Raw genomic sequence first — 17,915 nt, 5'->3', positions numbered from 1 at the left:
AGACAGCCAAGTGTACTCCAAACTGTCAAAGGCCTAGTAGCTTTATTATATGGGCATGCATGAATGCATGCTGTTCACGCTCTGTCATACTAGATCCTCCTTCCCATGTAGGCATCGAGATGTAGGCCTACATCCTTCTGTCCAAGTGTGTGGGAAGCAGACAGTTCTCAAAACATTGGGGTATATTAGCAAGACCGGCGATAAAATTATCCAAATTCCAAATTCCAATAAAAGCCCAGGTTAGATATCCTGTACATCTAACCTGGGCTTCTATTGGAATTCTATAACGCATATTAGCAAGCCCATTGTCGCCATTTTAGCGGCAGTTTCCTGCCCCTAAAACGGCGATAATTTTATCGCCGGTCTTGCTAATATGCCCCATTGACCTCCAATTCTCTGGTATTGGTAAGGGTAGGTTTTCCTTTATTCTACTCCTTAGCACTCTAGAGCCTTCCTTTCACTTGTAGTGGGGTCTACTAACGTAGGGGCATATTATCAAGAGACATATCGCCGCTTTTCCGGCACATAGCTCCAAAAAAGCGGCAATTTTTTTAACTCACTATTTACAAGGACTCGCTAACAAGCTTTAGCGCTAGTTTCCTTGAGTTAGCTGCCTTTTTCTTTCTACTTTGCATGTCAGCGATATTTATCGCTAATGACATGCAAAGTAGGCGTTCCTCACCTTATCCTCATGGAATCCGTCGCCAACACAACATCGCCCAATCATCAATGCGGGTCAAGCGATAAAAAAAGCCACGCTAACCGCGGTTATCGCCGGAATTTAACACCTGCTTCAAACTTGACTAAGCTATATTCACAATGGGAGGTGGATTGACATGTTAAGTCCACACTCCCCTATCAGCAAGGTTTTCAATAGCGCACTAACATTATCGCTGCTTTTCTCACTCAAATGTCGATTATCGCCGTCTATCGCTAAAGCGTACATCGCCATTGTGCAAAACGTTGCTAATACGCCGCTAACACGGCAATGTACTCCAGCGATAGACTGCGATAATGTGAATCGCGCTAAGCCCGATTTGCGATAATTATCGCATGTCCTTGGTAATATGCCCCGTACGTTCTACAGGCCTTTCTAAACTCCAAATACATTCTTCTGAAACATTGTAACGGTAGGAGTGTGTGAAATCTTGAATCTTTTTTTCCCATGCAACAGACAAGTAAATCTCACAAGAATTATGTGTAGTATGCAAAATTGCTCGTGTGAAAATCAGGGTCCTCCAATGCTTTTCATCATGAGATCCTGATTTCTCATAATGTTTGCATATATGTGTTTCTCATATGTCAATCACCTGCCCGTTCATTCTTGTGACAAATGTTTGAGAGGCAATCATGCGTGTACAGAAGTCTCCCAAGGTCGCCATTTCATTATGCAACACATGAGTCAGTTACTTTACAACTTGAGACTGGCACGGAATGTTTCCAGAATTCTTTCCTGCTCCTGTCTTACAGACGAGTCAAGCCTATTATTGCACTGTTTCAGACTTTTTTCCCCCCCATGATGACTTCTGCCTGCTGCTGACTTCTTTATTTTGTATTCCTTTTCTTATATTTTTGTCATTGTTTTATGTCTGGGTTTTTTCCCTCCCTTTGTTCAAGTTTTTATTTTTGAAAATGGCAGACGTACATTATCACTGCGTTGTTAAGTTGTGCAATATTTTTTTCAGAGAGGACATGGGTACACGTACTTTATATGTTCATGAATACCTCACTTGCATGTTGCTAGCAGATATCACGCTGGCAAGAGCTATCACTTGTAAGATAGGCATGACCTCTCTGGGCTTGTGTGGCACTGTGTGTTCTGTAGAAATGGCATGGCGATCTGCAAGCAACAGGACACTTCTGGGTGAATGTGATGGGCTGAGAGGAAAAGCTCTCGTTAAGGTGGAGGTGCTGACTGGTAAGCAATGTTTAATAACATTCATTTTTTGCTATCATTCGTTGATATAATTTTTACAGTGTGAATACTGGATTGAAAATCAAGTTATTAACTGCTTTTCCTTCACAGTGAAAAACAAAAAAGATATTGTTCACTATTGTGATGTTGGTATTATACCCCCGCCTTTCCCAGGTCTACAAAGACAAGTAACCATTGGTAGGATTACGGGGGCATGGCCAGGCGGCGATGTAGGACACGGAACGCGGAGCTCCCACCCCACGATCCCACGCTCACCGACATCCTTAGGCCCAGCACCCCCATAATGACTGTGGGTGTCATGGGGAAAGCCCTATGAACATTCAAGGGCTGTGGCAGGTACACAAACTGTGATGGAAGAGCCCTGCATGAAATAATCGGCATTGCGGAGGATCACCTAAGATGGTGGCCATTGCTGAGTCCAAGTGAAAAGACGGATGTGACAAAGGAAAGAGAAGTGATTCAAGGCCTGCGAAAATCAGGAGGGACGCAGGCCATGTCGCGTTGAGGTGATATCAAGGCGTCGACTGCCCTGGAGAACCCAGGAGGCTTGCTCCCACGAGAAATACATGGGGATTGACTAACTTGCTGCTGAGGTTGCCTACACAAAATCCCTAGACAACAGAGCCCTGCGGTGGCGCACACACGGCTGAAACAGCCTAATGAGTCCTGGTGAGAGACTCTCCCACCTGCTACTGATTGGCAGCGGCAGAGCCGTCCATGCCATGCTGTCCCAGTGGGGAGCCCTGTCTGAGCCTTCGACGCAGGTTCTTGGGAGAGCAAGGCCCACAGGAAGAGCAGAGCGCCCCTCACGCTGCAGGGCACTCACTGCGAAGCTCCACCACTCCTGTGGGAGTGTATCCTGGAAGCAACGGGTGGCCCCGCCACATATGGAAGGCGGTGCTCTGAGCCCCTAGGTGAGTGCACATACTGAGTAGAATGAATGTCCTGACTGGGAGGCTGAAAAATAGCTAAGGCAACCCAAAACCGGTTGCACTGGTGCCGTGACTCAGCCCTCACCAAGTGACTGAACCACCGCATCTTGCGAGGTACTGGAGGCAAAAATAGATGCCATAGCACTGATCTGAACTTACTAAAAGATTAACACCGCCACCTAGCAGAAAGGGTAACATCCACGGAACATACTTTGACAGACATATCCCCAGAGATTACAGCACTGCAGCAATCACTTTCCTTCATGGAACGCAAAGTTTGGACCCTGGAGATGTGTGCAGAGGACAGAGAAACAGGTCTTGCAGGAATACCATCCAAATCATTGGTATCCCTGAGCACGTGGAGGGAGATGATATGGTGGCCTATTTGGAGGCCTGGCTGCACAGAGAGGTGGCACGGGAGGGGCTCTCCTCATTCTATGCCCTGGAAAGAGCACATACAATCCCAGCTCGCTCACCCAAGCCTGGGGTCCCTCCATGCTCGATTGTGGCTAGACTCCTCCATTTAAGTGACTGGAATCACATACTGGCAGGTGCCCGACAACGAGGCGATCTTCAAATTGATAACAGTAGGGTCATGCTATTTTCGGACTTCACCAGTGAAGTGCAGAGACAACGGGCCAACTTCCTAATGGCCAAGAAACATCTTTGACAACTGAATGTGCCCTATGCATTGATATTCTCTGCCTGATTGTGGGTGATCACATCGAAGAGGGACCAGTTCTTCCAAACCCCGCAGGACTCTAAGGCCTGGATTGAATCTAACCTGGATGTCGCATCAAGAGGGGAATCGCTGAACTCCGCTCCACAAGGCAGGAAAGTAGACACAGACAAAAGAAGGGCACCTTCGGTGACAGAGGTCCAAGATGAACGTCATAAAGTAATGGCAGTGTAAGCAACACCAGCACAAGCCCGCGATCACTAGCTCTGCAGAGGACTCTGATGTCGACCTGCCTAAAGTTACCCCTAAATCAGCAGATGAGATCATATGAAAGTGGACACTGAGAGACATTGAACAAGGAGCATGAAGGACTGATGAATCATCTTGGACAGTATGTATGTATGCCACTCTCTCTCTGCTCTCCTCATATCTAAGGGGGGGACCTGGCACTTTTTACACCCTACACTAGATGGGGAGGTGCCCGTTTGGGATGCTCCACATGGTATATGACCGCTCTTCTCCAACCCTTTTTCTGTTTGAAAAGTTTCACGGGTACTCTTTCTAGCAGATACGGATGGGATCTGGACCTTTAACTGTCCTGTGGAGTGGGAATTTGGGTTTTCATTGCTTGTTGAATTTCCAGTTGTGGTCTGGGCATGCCTGGCGAGCAGAATTTCACCTAGTCATATTACTGGAAGCATATGGTCATAGACCAAGACGAGTTACTGAGAAACGGGGGTGGATGACATAATTGAACACATGGCGCCCAATGTAGAATTTAGGTGTCTCTCATGGAATGTTCGAGGGGCGAACTGTATGACCAAACGTCACAAGGTAAATGCCTATTTGGGTAGGAGGGGGGTGCACATTGCCCTGTTGCAGGAAACACATATAAATGACAAAGAGGGGGCCGCAGTACAGCGTAGATGGAGGGGACAGGCCTTTTACACATACTTTTCAGCCTTTGCCAGATGGATACTGGTGTTGATCAAAGCAGGGTTTCCCTATCGGTATAACAGCCATCTGGTGGACCCTGAAGGAGGGTTTGTGGTGGTAACTGGTAAGTTAGATGGCAGAGATGTGACAATTGGGAGTGTCTATGGTTCGAATGTTGACCAAATATAATGTTTAGCAACCATTTCCAGAGCATTAGCGCCAGACCTTGTGTGGTCAGTGATTCTGGGGGGAGATTATAATTGTGTGGCAGATGTGGTATTAGATCGCTCTCACCCCCCTGCAGGAATCCCCCAGTGTCAGAACTGCTGAGGCTTTGTGTGATTGGCAACACCGATGGGGTCTGATTGACTCATGGGAAATGCTCTACCCTGGAGAAAGGGACTACTAGTTTTTCTCACACTTACATGATTTACACATCCGGTTAGATGCTATCCTTTGCACACCTGATGTCCATGATCACATTATTACTAGTGAGTACTTAGCTGGGACAATCTCGGACCATAATCTTCTCCTGCTGGGATTCTGTTGGGCATGAGCTAGGCCATGTACCCCCACTCGGCGATTAAAGCTAGAATTTCTAGAAGATCCAGTGTTCCAGTTAGTAATATGAACAGCCATAGAGCAATACTTTGCAGAGAACAATGAGACAGCATCAAGCGCATCGATGGTATGAGATGCTTTCAAAGTGGTGATTATGGGTAGATGTATCTCCGAGGCAGAGGGCATCTGAGGGACCCTACTAAGGGAGACACTGACTGCGGAAGAAAAACTAAGAGAGATTGAGAAAGATAGACCAGAGCATCGCAAATTGCAAGAGAAATTACTGGGGGCTAAGGAAAAGGTGGCAGAGCAAGTGAAAAGATTGTGCTGCTTTGATTACAGAAATTATATGATCAGATCGCATGTAGAAAGAGACAATTCTGGAGCTCTTCTAGTGTGGCTAGCAAATCCCGCTAAGAGGGGGTCGGTAGTCCTGGAACTCAGAGAAGGACACATGCCAGCACTCTTCCGACAGCAGGATATTAACAAAACATTTTGCAATTATTTTGTCGATCTGTATCAGAGCAAGGTGTCAAGCAGGGAGGAAGATATTGAGTCCTTTCTGTAGCCCATGAGGCTACCAACCATAACTGAGGAAGAAGCAGAGCCCCTGGGAAGGGATATAAAGATTCAGGAAGTTAGGGCCGCTATTAAGACTATGGGCAGGCATAAAATGCCTGGCACCGATGGCCTACCAGTTGAATTCTTCACTACGTACGTTGAGGTGCTTGGGCCCCACCTGGTGGAGCTCTATAAATTAGTGACACAGTAGGAGTCTGCCTGTGTCCGTGAGGGAGGCCCTGATTATCCCGTTGTTAAAGCCTGGAAAGCCAGCCTTCAATAAAACTGCCTAGAGACCCCTATCAATGCTCAATCTGGATTATAAGATCCTAAGCAAAGTTCTAGACACACAAGTCCTCCCACATATGACGACCCTTGTTCGTCAGGACCAAGCAGGGTTTATACCAGCCCTTAATGTTCAGAGGCTGCTGCGAGTGTTGGCTGCTGATTCCTACTGTAAAGAATAGATCGCCGTATTTGCAGTAGATATATAAAAAGCCTTTGACAGCCTGAAATGACTGTATCTCTTTAGGGTGATGCAGCGGTTTGACTGGGGTCAGGCTTTGTGAGCTGGACGACTCTAATGTATACAGACTCCAGGGCAAGGGTGCGGATTGAGGAATGATCTCGAGCTGCTACCAAGTGGGCAGAGGAACTAGTCAGGGATGCCCTTTATCCCCTCTTCTATTAACCCTGGCTATGGAGCCTTTAGGTGCTCGGACTGGAACAGGGATCCCACACCAGGGCCTGGAGGTAATGGGTAGACATCACCATATTGCACTATATGCTGATGACCTCTTACTTTTCCTTCGGCTTGTAAGGGAGGACTTTGAAGAGGCAAAAGAGCTAACAGCACAGCTTTGATGGGTATTGGGCCTTGTAGTTAATTGGGGAAAAACGTGCCTATTCCCTACAAAGGCTGATAGAGAACCTGGACTCTGGTGTACCGGGCCTGAGCCTTCTGTCCTGCATCATGCTACGGTTGCCTGCCATGGGGTGGAAGACGGCATTGAATTGAGAGTGCTCCGCAAGTGTTGGGGTAGGAGTTTTCAAAAGCTGGAAATAAGACGCCCATGCGCCCAACATTCAACTGGAATTTCTTATGGAACTGCCACATGGGGGGACTCGTGAGGTTTGAGGGAATGGACAGCAGCCGGAGCGTCCACTATCGGTGCACTCTATGAAGAAGGCTCACTATTGCCCTCCGAAGATTTCTGAGAATGCTATGATTTACCACAGGGCTACTTCTTGTTACACAGAGCCCTCACTGCAGCAATACACAAGCGCTGGGGAAAAGGGCTCTCTGAACCATTATTGTCGGGTGGGGGCAAAAAAGTAGTGTAGTCCTCTGGGAAATACAAAGCAGTCACTTGCTTCTACCGCCAGCTTCAGAACGAGATATCAACCGCACTTAACAATTTGTGATTATGTTGGGAGGAGGATCTGGGGGTTCCTATCAAAGAGAAAATCTGGGATGATTTAGTGGAACGTTTCCCTAGAGTATCTAGGAATACCCGGTTCCAGTTGATAAACTTTTATGCACTTCACAGAGCATACCTCACACCTGCACAAATAAATAGATCATTCCTGATAGAAACCGCTAAATACCCGCATTGCGGGGAAATAGGCGCTACATTTTTGCATATATTTTGGATCTGCTGAGAACTGGGGAGCAGTAGCAGACACTATAGCCGAAGTGACTGAGAGTGAGGTTTATTGTACACTTTGGCACTGTTTGTTACATTGGTTCTCGCACACTTCCAAAACTTAAGTGGCCAGTACATTTCAGGACTTGGCACTACTTTTGGCCAAAAGAGAGATTGCCAGACAGTGGAAATCCCAGAGAGGGACCTCTGTCGAGGGATAGAAAAGAGAGGTTTACGATGGGCAGTTTATGAAGGGGCCTATGACTCGCCAGAGGGGGCAGGGGTTCCTTGGAAGCAGTCAGGGCTTGGGAGGCGCTGGTGACATCATTGAGGCACCCGGACTCCCCCTCCCAAGAGGAGGCTCTAAACACTACGTGATAGAGCATGACACACAGCTACTTCCTAGCTTGAACCATACTCTACACCCAAATAGTTGGAGAAAATTAGGTTAGAACAGAGCACAGAGGATTAGCAAATGTAAGTCAGCATGGGTCACCCCCCACACCATTAATATGTTGCAATTTACACAGACACACTAGCTAGGCTCAGCCAGGACATGCCCAGAGGGATGGTGGAGGTGAAGGGAGGGGGGTTAGTTGGACCATTGTTGATAGATTTACAAGGTGCGTCACATAAAATATTTACCTAGATCTGGCTAGAAAGATACTCACATTTGTAGGAATATGTTGTTGTAAAGAATATACATTAAATAATAGATTGACACCTTCTTATATCCAGCCTAACTTAAAGAAGGCAGCTTTGTCAATTGGAAGATTGAAGGTCCATGTATATTATCGATTGCTTATCTGCTGATGAATTTGTGACCTGCTTTTGCTATATAATCAATAAAATTTGTTTACAACAAAAACCATTGGTAGGATTACCATGAAAGATGAGACAGCTTTAGAATGGGTGGAGTTTGGTTTCTGATTTAGAAATAGCAAAATATTGCGACTATATCTTTACAAGTGTTTACTGCAGTCAGTCCAACTTTTTAATGCCTTCTTTCTTCCTTCCTTTTAGGATAACCATAGACTGCTCAGAAGAGAGAGCAATGAGTTTTAAGAGAACCAAAACAACATCCTAATGGTAGTTACCATTACCTACTCACTCCAGATTGTTATGGACACTATCTTCTGTCCTGCAAACTGTTCATTTTTGGTGTGTTGGTCTAATTAGTCCAGAGGAAGCAAAACATGACTACAATGCCCAGACTGCAATTGGCTAATACACAAAAGTTCAGAACTGGAAACAGTACAATGTTTATTCTTCGTTTTTAGAATCATTAATTGCCTGTCTGCTCCTTTTATAGCATGGTTCTCCTACTAAAGTTACATAGCCACACGCTTTTTATCTTTACACGATTTTTAAATATATGGCAGATTTGTACAGTTGCAGAGTTGGCATATTTAGAAAAGAATTTAAGGCACCAAAATAAATTACGCTACCAATTAGCGCGGTAAGACTGCTGCTCGGCAGCCGCAGTTCACAATTAACCAATGTGTGGTCTGGCCCAACGATGAGCAGCATACTTTCCCATTCACCTGCTGCCCGCGGAATTCAGGGAATAGGGCCTGCAATGGGCACGAATTGTGCTATTCATCATGCACAAACAAGACAATAGCACACCTTAGGTAAAGCCACAAAAAACAATCTCGTCTGTCCCCAATATCCTGCTGCTGGTCCTCCATCTGCAAGGAAATGGGTCAGACTTTGTGCTCTGAAATATAGCTGCGGGGGTAGTAGTCAAGAGAGTTATAGAAGTTCAATGTTAAGGCTCTGCAAAGTGTGTAATGTAATAAATCAATTGTATAATGGTGAATGGGAGGATTGGTATTCATAAGATAAGGATACAATTCTTCTTAAGTTAAGAAGCTTAGGGTGTAGGACAGGTACTCTTGGCTAAACTTTAGCATGTGTTTACTAATTTTGATACCAGTAATCTGTCCCTTTTTCTCTCAGAGCAACACAGAAACATATTACAGAGTTGGGGACGACTGGAAGAGGCTGCAGGGGCAAAATGTAAATAAATATGGATCAACCTTTAACCTCACCACTTCATACAGGTTCAGGTCCTGTTCCTGCGGATCTTTGCTGCCGTATATTGAATCAGGAGCTATTTCATCAAGACATGTCGAATCACATTAACAGATTTAAGTTCAGTCAATGATGAGAGTTTGAAACAGACCTGTGGTATTTGTACGCTATACAAGTGTTATTAACATTAACATTAAAAGCTTTATTTCTCATAAAGAGATTAGTACGATTCTTTTATTCTCTTAATTCAGATACTCAATAAATCAAGTAAGTTTACAGAAATATTTTCAAAATGAATGGTTAGAACAAATAATCAATTAGTGCATTTAGCACTTTCTATAAAGGACCAAAATCCCTATTCAAAAGGTCAGGATTAGAATTTAAAGTTAGTGGAACTCATGAAGAGTTTGAGTTCAAAGGAAAAGAGGGAGATATGAGAGCATAAAGCTCAAAATCCAATTAAGCATCAGAACTTCCTATGAAGAGTAGTTCATGACACTCAGCCGAGTCTCATCAATACGAGCAAACATTTGCATTGGCAATCTGTAAAACAATTAAGCATCAAAAGTAAAGTAAGAAGGGCTGGACAGCAGCAGCAGTAGTCACAGTTGTCAAAGGAATGGGTCTGAGATGTTGGAGAATCAGGGCTCAGAGTCAGAGGCATTTGGAGCATTGAAACTAACTGGGAACACATACTAGTATAAAAAGGCAAAATAATAAGGTGCAAATTGTGTAGCAGGCTTCTCCTTCCTCGTATCCAATCCAGTGATAGCCTTCGTCTGAGAGCAGGTTCATCCTTTCCCATGAAATGACATGCAGTTCGCAAAGGTTTATCACAAAGTTTGTTACAGACATCTAACATTTTAGTCTTCTTGATTCATACTTCTCCATTCCCATACGCTTCGAATACAGTTAACCCTCTACTTTTAAATGTTTTATTGTGTACACAATGAGCTACACTAAAGAAGAGTAATATCAACTTGCAAAATACTGTTTAGTAATATATTTCATTAACACAAACAGGAAGTACTGTGTTAAACTGTACAATATTCTATTCAAGCATTATGTGAAACATGGTGAAAAAATAGGAAGTTGTGTCATTAAAACTAATATATGTCTTACTGCAGTTATGATGAACATTTCTAAGCATGTCACATTTAGGTCAAGTTTCTAAATTGCATTGTGCATATTTCAGCAACATGGATTTTACTTCTAATCAAAAGTAAACTTGTATTTAAGCATTTCTTGAGGTCTATACTAATAACTATAGCTGCCTAGTGCAGCTTGCACGTTTAAAATGCATGTAATTTCTTTAAACTGCGTGCTAATCATTGCACATATGGCTGTTGATTTCTGAAACTTTTGCCTTAATTAATTATCTTTTTCAATAGTAAGTCATCATCCTTTCTACATTAAAATTATTAATCAATGTATAATTTAACTTTGCTGGTACATCGTCACCCTTTGTTTTTTATGGCACGCCTCTGACATTAAAATTAAAATGCACATTTTCAAACTGAGCAGATTAACACAGTTGTAGAAGTGTTGGTGAATTGAAAAATGTATTGTCATTGCAACCTAGGGCTGCTACTACACTACTTGTCAGTCACTGCAGAACTTCAGACTATATTTCTTATTGCCTATTTTCTTATTTAATATGTTCTTCAAGTGCTGTTCTAGACACAAGAGCAGTATAGTAAGTGAGTTGTAGGAGCTAGAAGGTGTGATCAGGATTAGGAAGTGAATGGACGGGCCAGGAGTGGCTTGGCTGGTTGTTTCTCTTCCCATGCATGTTTGTTCATCGAGTGAATTCTGCATCAACCGTGACAACTCTTGCCTCAACCCTGCCCCAAGTCTGCCCCAACCTTTTTTTCTCCTACACCTTGTTGTATCTCTGCCTTTTCTGGGTGGAGCATGTAACACATGTATTACTTCTCAATCAACCCTGCTTTCACACCTTCTCCCAAAGGTTCTTTCACCATCATTATCATCTTCCATTATTGTACCCCATCATTAAACACAACTAAACTCCAGGAACCCTACTCCAAACCTAAACATGTTCATCTACTTCTTTAACCCTAAACCCAATCCAACCCCCAACCCTAAAATATTTGTTGGACTATTTATAGACTAATAAATTCAGGGGAAGGGACAGAGGGTGGCTAGGGTAAGGATAACGAACAGTCAGCATTGTGTAGCTATATAAAGACGGGGCTTACTATAGTGACTAATACTAATCAAGCCTTTCATTCTTTCATCTTTTGGAGCACCAGAGTCATCTGCCATGGAGAGCAGGGATACCTCAGCTGTTGTACAGCAGCAGGACCAGAGCAAGATACCAGCACAGCTGGGGCTGAAAAAATAGAGTCCATTGCTACAGTCTAATGCCAGTTGATAGAGTTGGAAGAGAAAAGAAAAAGGCTACAGCTTTGGAATCTCCAGTCTGCATCATCAGTGACCTGCGCTCACCAATAGCTGGGAAGTGATCTAAGAAACAGCCACCACACCCATCGAAATATTGCTCAACAAACACCTCGGCAGATAGGATGGTGACCAACCTGGTAGACATTGAGAAGAGACTCAAAAAGTTGAATAGCATTTTTTTTTAAACTGCCAAGACTTTTTGAATTCGTTTTTTTTATTGTTGTGGGAACGATTATTGGAGGGGTGGGTATTTTGATATGGATGAGATATGCAGGTGTAGGCTTTTTAATGAGGAGTAAGTGTGTTATTCTAGGTGGCACTGGTTAAATATTTTATGTGTAGGGAATGGGTGTCTGTTTTTGTTGTTGGTGTGTATTGCTGGGTTTAGAGATTGGGGGTTATTGTATCTGGTGTGGGTTTCAAGCAATGGGTATGTGTCTTTTTTTGTTGTTTGTGTGCATTGTTGGTTTTACAGAATGGGTAGGTGTATTTATGTGGATGCTGGGGTGGGCTTTCCCTTTTCTCAGGTACTTTTTTTTGCAATAAATACATATACATATTAAGTGCTTTTCTCATCTATAATTTGTGTTGAATTAATGCTTTATTGGGTGATACTATTAAGTATTCAAGGTACACAAAAAAGCTCACCTAGATTTGATAAATGTACAAATGTAACTCAGTCAAAAAAGAAGTTTTATCATGCACTACAACAATATACATGAGCATTATTTCAAGCTGCCCCCAATCAGGACTTCTGCAGAATGAATGTGGGAGTGCCAAACAAATCCACATCCCATCATCGATTCTTGCACCTTGGACTTTCTGAAATCTGTGCTTGCCTTGATGATGCAAGGATCAGTAATTATGGTGCACTGGTAGAAATTGCCCCCACATACCCAAATGTAGACAAGATTGCCAAATGTTAAGTCCAAGATGATTTACAAAAGTACTAGCAGTAGCTAATATATGTATACTCAGTCTTTGGAAGACTACACGCAGCCTAGACTTAGAGACATGGATGCATGAAATGTATAAAACGGCATTTTACAAAATGGTAATCCATCAATTAAATTACCAGGTGGATAAGTTGGAAGGTTGGATTTCTACCATCCACCACCTCATCAGATTCTGCAGAATAGCCATAACCTGGCCCAGAAAGCCGAGGTGGGGTGTGTGGGATACACAAAATGCAAGGAGACAGAAACATGAGGGCTCTGTTAAGGCATGCTAGAAAACATATAGTGAGGCTAGTAGAGGAAGATATACAGGGCTCAAAAGACAGGAGGCAAGGAGATATGCTTGTTCTGTGGTTGGGATGGAGGAATTGATCTACAGTTAATGGGATAGAAAGTGGATGAAACACATAAACTTGGGGAAATGCGTTTGTACATTATAATAACAAGGGTTATGGCTCATATCATTGAGAAAAGGGGATTGATTATTTAAGAGTGATATCTGTTTCATGCTATTTTATGCAAAAATTAGGTAGGCCAAGACTAGACCTAGTTGTGATAGCTAATTAAATTAATACAATAGCTAGGAGGGAGTGAGGGAGAGGAAAGGTAAAATTAGAGAGTTGGGGATACCAGTAAACAGAGCTTAGTTTGCTATAGATATTTATCTTTGTATACAGTTAGAAGCAAAGTGGGAAAAGGTAAGATGTTAATAACGAATTGTTATAAGAAAAGTATTGCCAAATTTGCACACCCCGCACCCAACCTCACCTGTTCATCACACGAGTACGACAATACACTAATCCAATAGCCCTGGACTCCAAAAGCCCTGGTCAGTAGCTAATGATGCATGCTTTATACTGAGTCATAGTGCATCTGCTGCCTTGTTCTGAGCTTGATGGGAGTTTTGATGAGAACCATATGCAGCATAAAACAGGGGCAGGCAGCTTGGAGTTGCTCTCTTTTGTGGGTAGCCTCGGCTCGTGAGATATCAACCGAATAAGATGTGCTACAATAAGAGTTGCAGAATTATACCTAACAGGTTCACTGTTGAAGGACCACACAGGAGCTGGTAACCAACTGAGAACTCCTCTGTGGTAGGAGTGCTTCACTTCCTCCAGGTTATGACTGACTTGCAAATGAGGGGGAGACAGCAATACCCAAACTATCTTATAAATTGGTTGAAGATCAGCTTGCATGTTCATTTCGTAACTGCCACAAATGAACATCCAATTCTTTGGAGTTTACCACTCATCAGCTGGTCAACTGCATTGTTACTACTGGCTACATTTCCTGCAATCAGGAGTAGAGAGTCACAGAAAAGGTACTATGGGGACCACGCAGGAGAGAATATGATGTGAGCCTCAGATATGGTTTCTATTAATGCAGCCACAGTCAATAGTAGGCATTGTGAACTTCTGTTGTTATTGGACACTTTCTGCTAGCTCTCTAGCTCTATGTTGTATCTACAGCTTACTGTAGCTACAGGATTGAGACAAGTGATTCCTCATTCTAAAGCAGATGTACTTGGAGTGCCACAGTTCAACAAGCACTTGAGATGCACACTTAACACAGAGGCACAAAGATAGATTCTTACAATTTTATTTCCAATTCTTTGTGAACGCTTTTTCAATACTTCAAAGTTATCTGGGAATCCTCCGCCACAAACAAGCAATGCTTTGGTTGCAGGAGCATACTTGATAAATATTTAAGTTGTTTTAGGATCCTACATTTTCAAAACATTGCTAATATATGTATAAGCATTGGACTTCAAATGTGTGGATTCAATATGAATTACTTGGATGCAGTGGAAAGTCATTTATCTCTATCTTCTGATTTGTGTTTTTGTCTGCAAGGTGGAGTAAAAGGGGACACACTGATAGATATTGGCACTGGCCCAACTATTTATCAGCTGCTCTCAGCTTGTGAATCTTTTAAGGAGATCACTGCCACAGACTATGCTGAAAGTAACCGCAACGAGCTAAGTAAATGGCTAAAAAATGAGCCTGGGGCTTTCGACTGGAGTCCAGTTGTCAAGTTTGTTTGTGAGCTTGAGGGAAAAAGGTAAATTCTGATCTGATTTTTTTTCAATTAAAAACATTTCTTGTTAGCATGTGAACCATATTTCATAATTGCTAATTCATTCAAAAATAACATGTGCATGTATCAAGTAGTTGATTGTGCAGTCTCCTCCTATAACTATCTCTTCAAATTTCACTGATATTTCTAACAATGTTGTCATGCCATTTTGATGGCTATTCAGCTGAAATGTATACTTTTTAAATTGTTCATCTTTTCGAAAATTGGAGAGATGTCATGCACTGTTAGAGATGTTTTACTTTACCTTGGAGGCAGGTTTTGATTAAAATATGAATGGACATTTGCCAGTTAAAGAGCTCTTTTTCTTTCCAGTTTGATTTGTGCAATACAAATAATGATACATATATACACAAAACCCCTGGTCTTTGGATAGAGTTTGTAAGCCCATCAAGCTGACTACTGCACGCTGGTGCAGGGCATCTGCAGGATTATTAAGTTATCTTTTGGTATGCACGTAGTAGGTATTTTTGCTTGATGATGATATGAGTGACAATCTCTATTCCATTAATGACTGTTGTTTGTATATGCTTTATTATGTTATCGGCTATTTGTATAGCACTACTGTATGGAAAGAAATATTTTTGCAGGTTCCCTTTATATGTCTGAACGTTACAATGGGTTTTTTGACTCCAGCAGTTGCTCTGGCCTGCTAAAGAGTTTTTAGTAACACATGATCTGTTTAAACTTTTTTGATTTTTTTTAAATAATTGGGTTTCTGGTTGGCATAGGTATGCACCTTGTCCAAGCAGGAACCACAATCCTAGTCATGGCACGTGTAGTACACACTAAAAGTTTACTTGTGCTCAACCTCTGGTAGCTTGACACAGGGCGGTTAGACTAACTAAAGAGGTAATGTGTAAAGTTTTTGTGCACACATACACACAGTAACATAGTGAAAACACCACAAACGCAATCCACACCACTTTAGAACAATAGCCAATATTTACAAGACCAAAACGATAAATATCCAACATACACAAGTCAAAATATGAATTTTGCAAGATTAAATGAAAATGCAGTTCTTAGAAATCAATAGCTCCAACAGGGGCTATCTGGTCATGCTTGACCAGGGCAAATCTAAACATCAGTCTAACCATGATGGAGTGCTGGCCAGATGCAGGAGTCACGCAGAGCAGCTGACAGTACCTTGGATGCATCAAAGCTCAGGACAATGCGTTGAGCAAATGAGGTGATGCTTCGCAGTCAAAGGAGATGCCTCATTTCCGAAGTCAGGCAACGATGTTGATGCATCGAGGTCAAGAGAGCTGTGCGTTGGGCAGAGGCATCGATGTTGAACCACTGGGCTCTAGGCACTGCGTTGGCGGAAAGCCAAGGGAATGCATTGAAGTCAGGGACAGTGTGTCTCAGACATCAATCATGCGGTGTCTGAGTCTCAAGCAGCAGCGGTGATTCAGAGGCACTGCATTTGCAAAGTTGCGGCTGGTTTGTAATTTGAGGTCATTTCGTTGCGCGGTTGGTGAGTGGTGTACACAACTTCGGTGCAGACAGCAGCGATGCGTTGATATAGCAGAGTGATGCACTGCTTCCTATTGACGCTTCAGTGTTGATGCATTAGTTTCTTGGGTTGCAGCACCACACTCTCACTTCCAAGGGCCCAAGACTGGATATGGCACCACTTGGCAGAGAAGGACTAACAGCAGAGGAGCCCAGGTGCTAGTAGCACGATGCAGGTGAAACCTTTGATATTCTTGAGACTTCAGAAACGGTAGGCAAGCCCAACAAGCCATTGAAGAACCTTTAGAGATGCAGGATGTGAAGCGTCAAGTCCAGTCTTCTCACTCCCAGGCAAGGAGCAGCAGGCCAATGCAACAAAGCAAGCAGCAAAGTTGCTCTTCCTGGTAGTGGCAGTTGCTCTTCCTGGTAGAATGTCCTCAGTTCCAGAAGTGTTCTGAGTATATGGTGTCAGAGGTCCAGTACTTTTTCCCATTTTAGCCTTTGAAATAGGGTGACATCAAAGAAAGGTATTTTTAGTGCTCCAGGCACACTACAGTTAGGTATGCAGTTCCTTGTGTATGGACAGGCAAGTGTCAGCTCCTCCCTCTCACTCTAGCTCAGGAAGACCCATCAGCCTGGTGATAGGCCATCAGGATATGCAGGGCACACCTCAGCTCCCTTTGTGTGTGATTGTTTAGAGGAAATGCACAAAACCCAGTTGTCATCCAACCCAGACGTGCATGCCAGAGACAGGTAGAAGCACAGAATGGATAAAGTAAGAAAATGCCAGCTTTCTAAAAGTGGCTCTTTTAGATCTGCAATTTAAAAACCGACTTCACTAAAAGATGGTTTTTTAAATTGTGAGCCCAGAGGCACCAAACGTACCCTTCTTTTATTTTCCCAATTGGAAGATACACTTGTAAAGTGTTACAAGGCAGATCCAATGCTAACCAAGGGTAGAGATAGGCCTGGCTGTAGTGAAATACGAGTTTGAGGGTATTTCACTATCAGGACATGTAAAACTGAAAAGTACATGTCCTACCTTTTAGATACACTGCACCCTGCCCATGGGGCTACCTAGAGCCTGTCTTAGGGGTGACTTATATGTAGTAAAAGGGAAGGTTTGGGCCTGACAAGTAGGTGAACTTGCAGGGTCGAAATGGCAGTTCAAAACTGCACACACAGGCTCTGCAGTGGCAGGCCTGAGACATGCTTGAAGGGCTCCTCATGAGGGTGGCACAATCAGTGTTGCAAGCCCACTAGTAGCATTTCATTTACAGGCCCTGGACACATATAGTGTACTCTACTAGGGACTTATTAGTAAATCAAATATGCCAATCACTGAGAAACCAAATGGCATTACATTTTAGACACAGAGCACATGCACTTTAGCAGTAGTCAGCAGTAAAAAATGCAGAGTCCTAAAGCCAGCAAAAACGAAGTTCATAACACAGTGTCATGACCGTCACTCTGATAAACCAACTGCCTGTACTCAGTATCCATGCGTAATAGCTCTGAGTAGAGGAAAGGAATGTTAGAGAGAATTCAATACTTTTTCTACAAGATGTAAAATGATTTGATGGATGCGCGAAGCAACAGGACACGCTCTGCTGTTCATATCCAGGTTTTCATTCACTGCCCTGTGATCAGACGATTAAGCAATGCTGAAGGAATTAAGATGGATTAATCTTGCCA

At 43.1% G+C, this 17,915-nt stretch overlaps 1 protein-coding gene across 1 annotated transcript in view; it reads left to right on the top strand.

Annotated features, from left to right (window-relative positions):
* Window positions 1-17,915, top strand: part of LOC146805087 (nicotinamide N-methyltransferase-like) — a 170,372-nt gene that overhangs the window by 120,660 nt on the left and 31,797 nt on the right. The window contains exon 2 of the mRNA XM_085622225.1: window positions 14,522-14,729. Coding sequence (XP_085478351.1) covers window positions 14,522-14,729 — 208 coding nt within the window. The remainder of the gene's footprint in view (window positions 1-14,521; window positions 14,730-17,915) is intronic.

This window comes from Triturus cristatus, chromosome 8 (genome assembly GCF_964204655.1).
Source record: "Triturus cristatus chromosome 8, aTriCri1.1, whole genome shotgun sequence".
NCBI classification, from domain to species: Eukaryota; Metazoa; Chordata; class Amphibia; order Caudata; family Salamandridae; genus Triturus; species Triturus cristatus.
The sequence above is the reverse complement of the archived record's forward strand: the minus strand, read 5'-3'. Positions and strand labels throughout refer to the sequence as shown.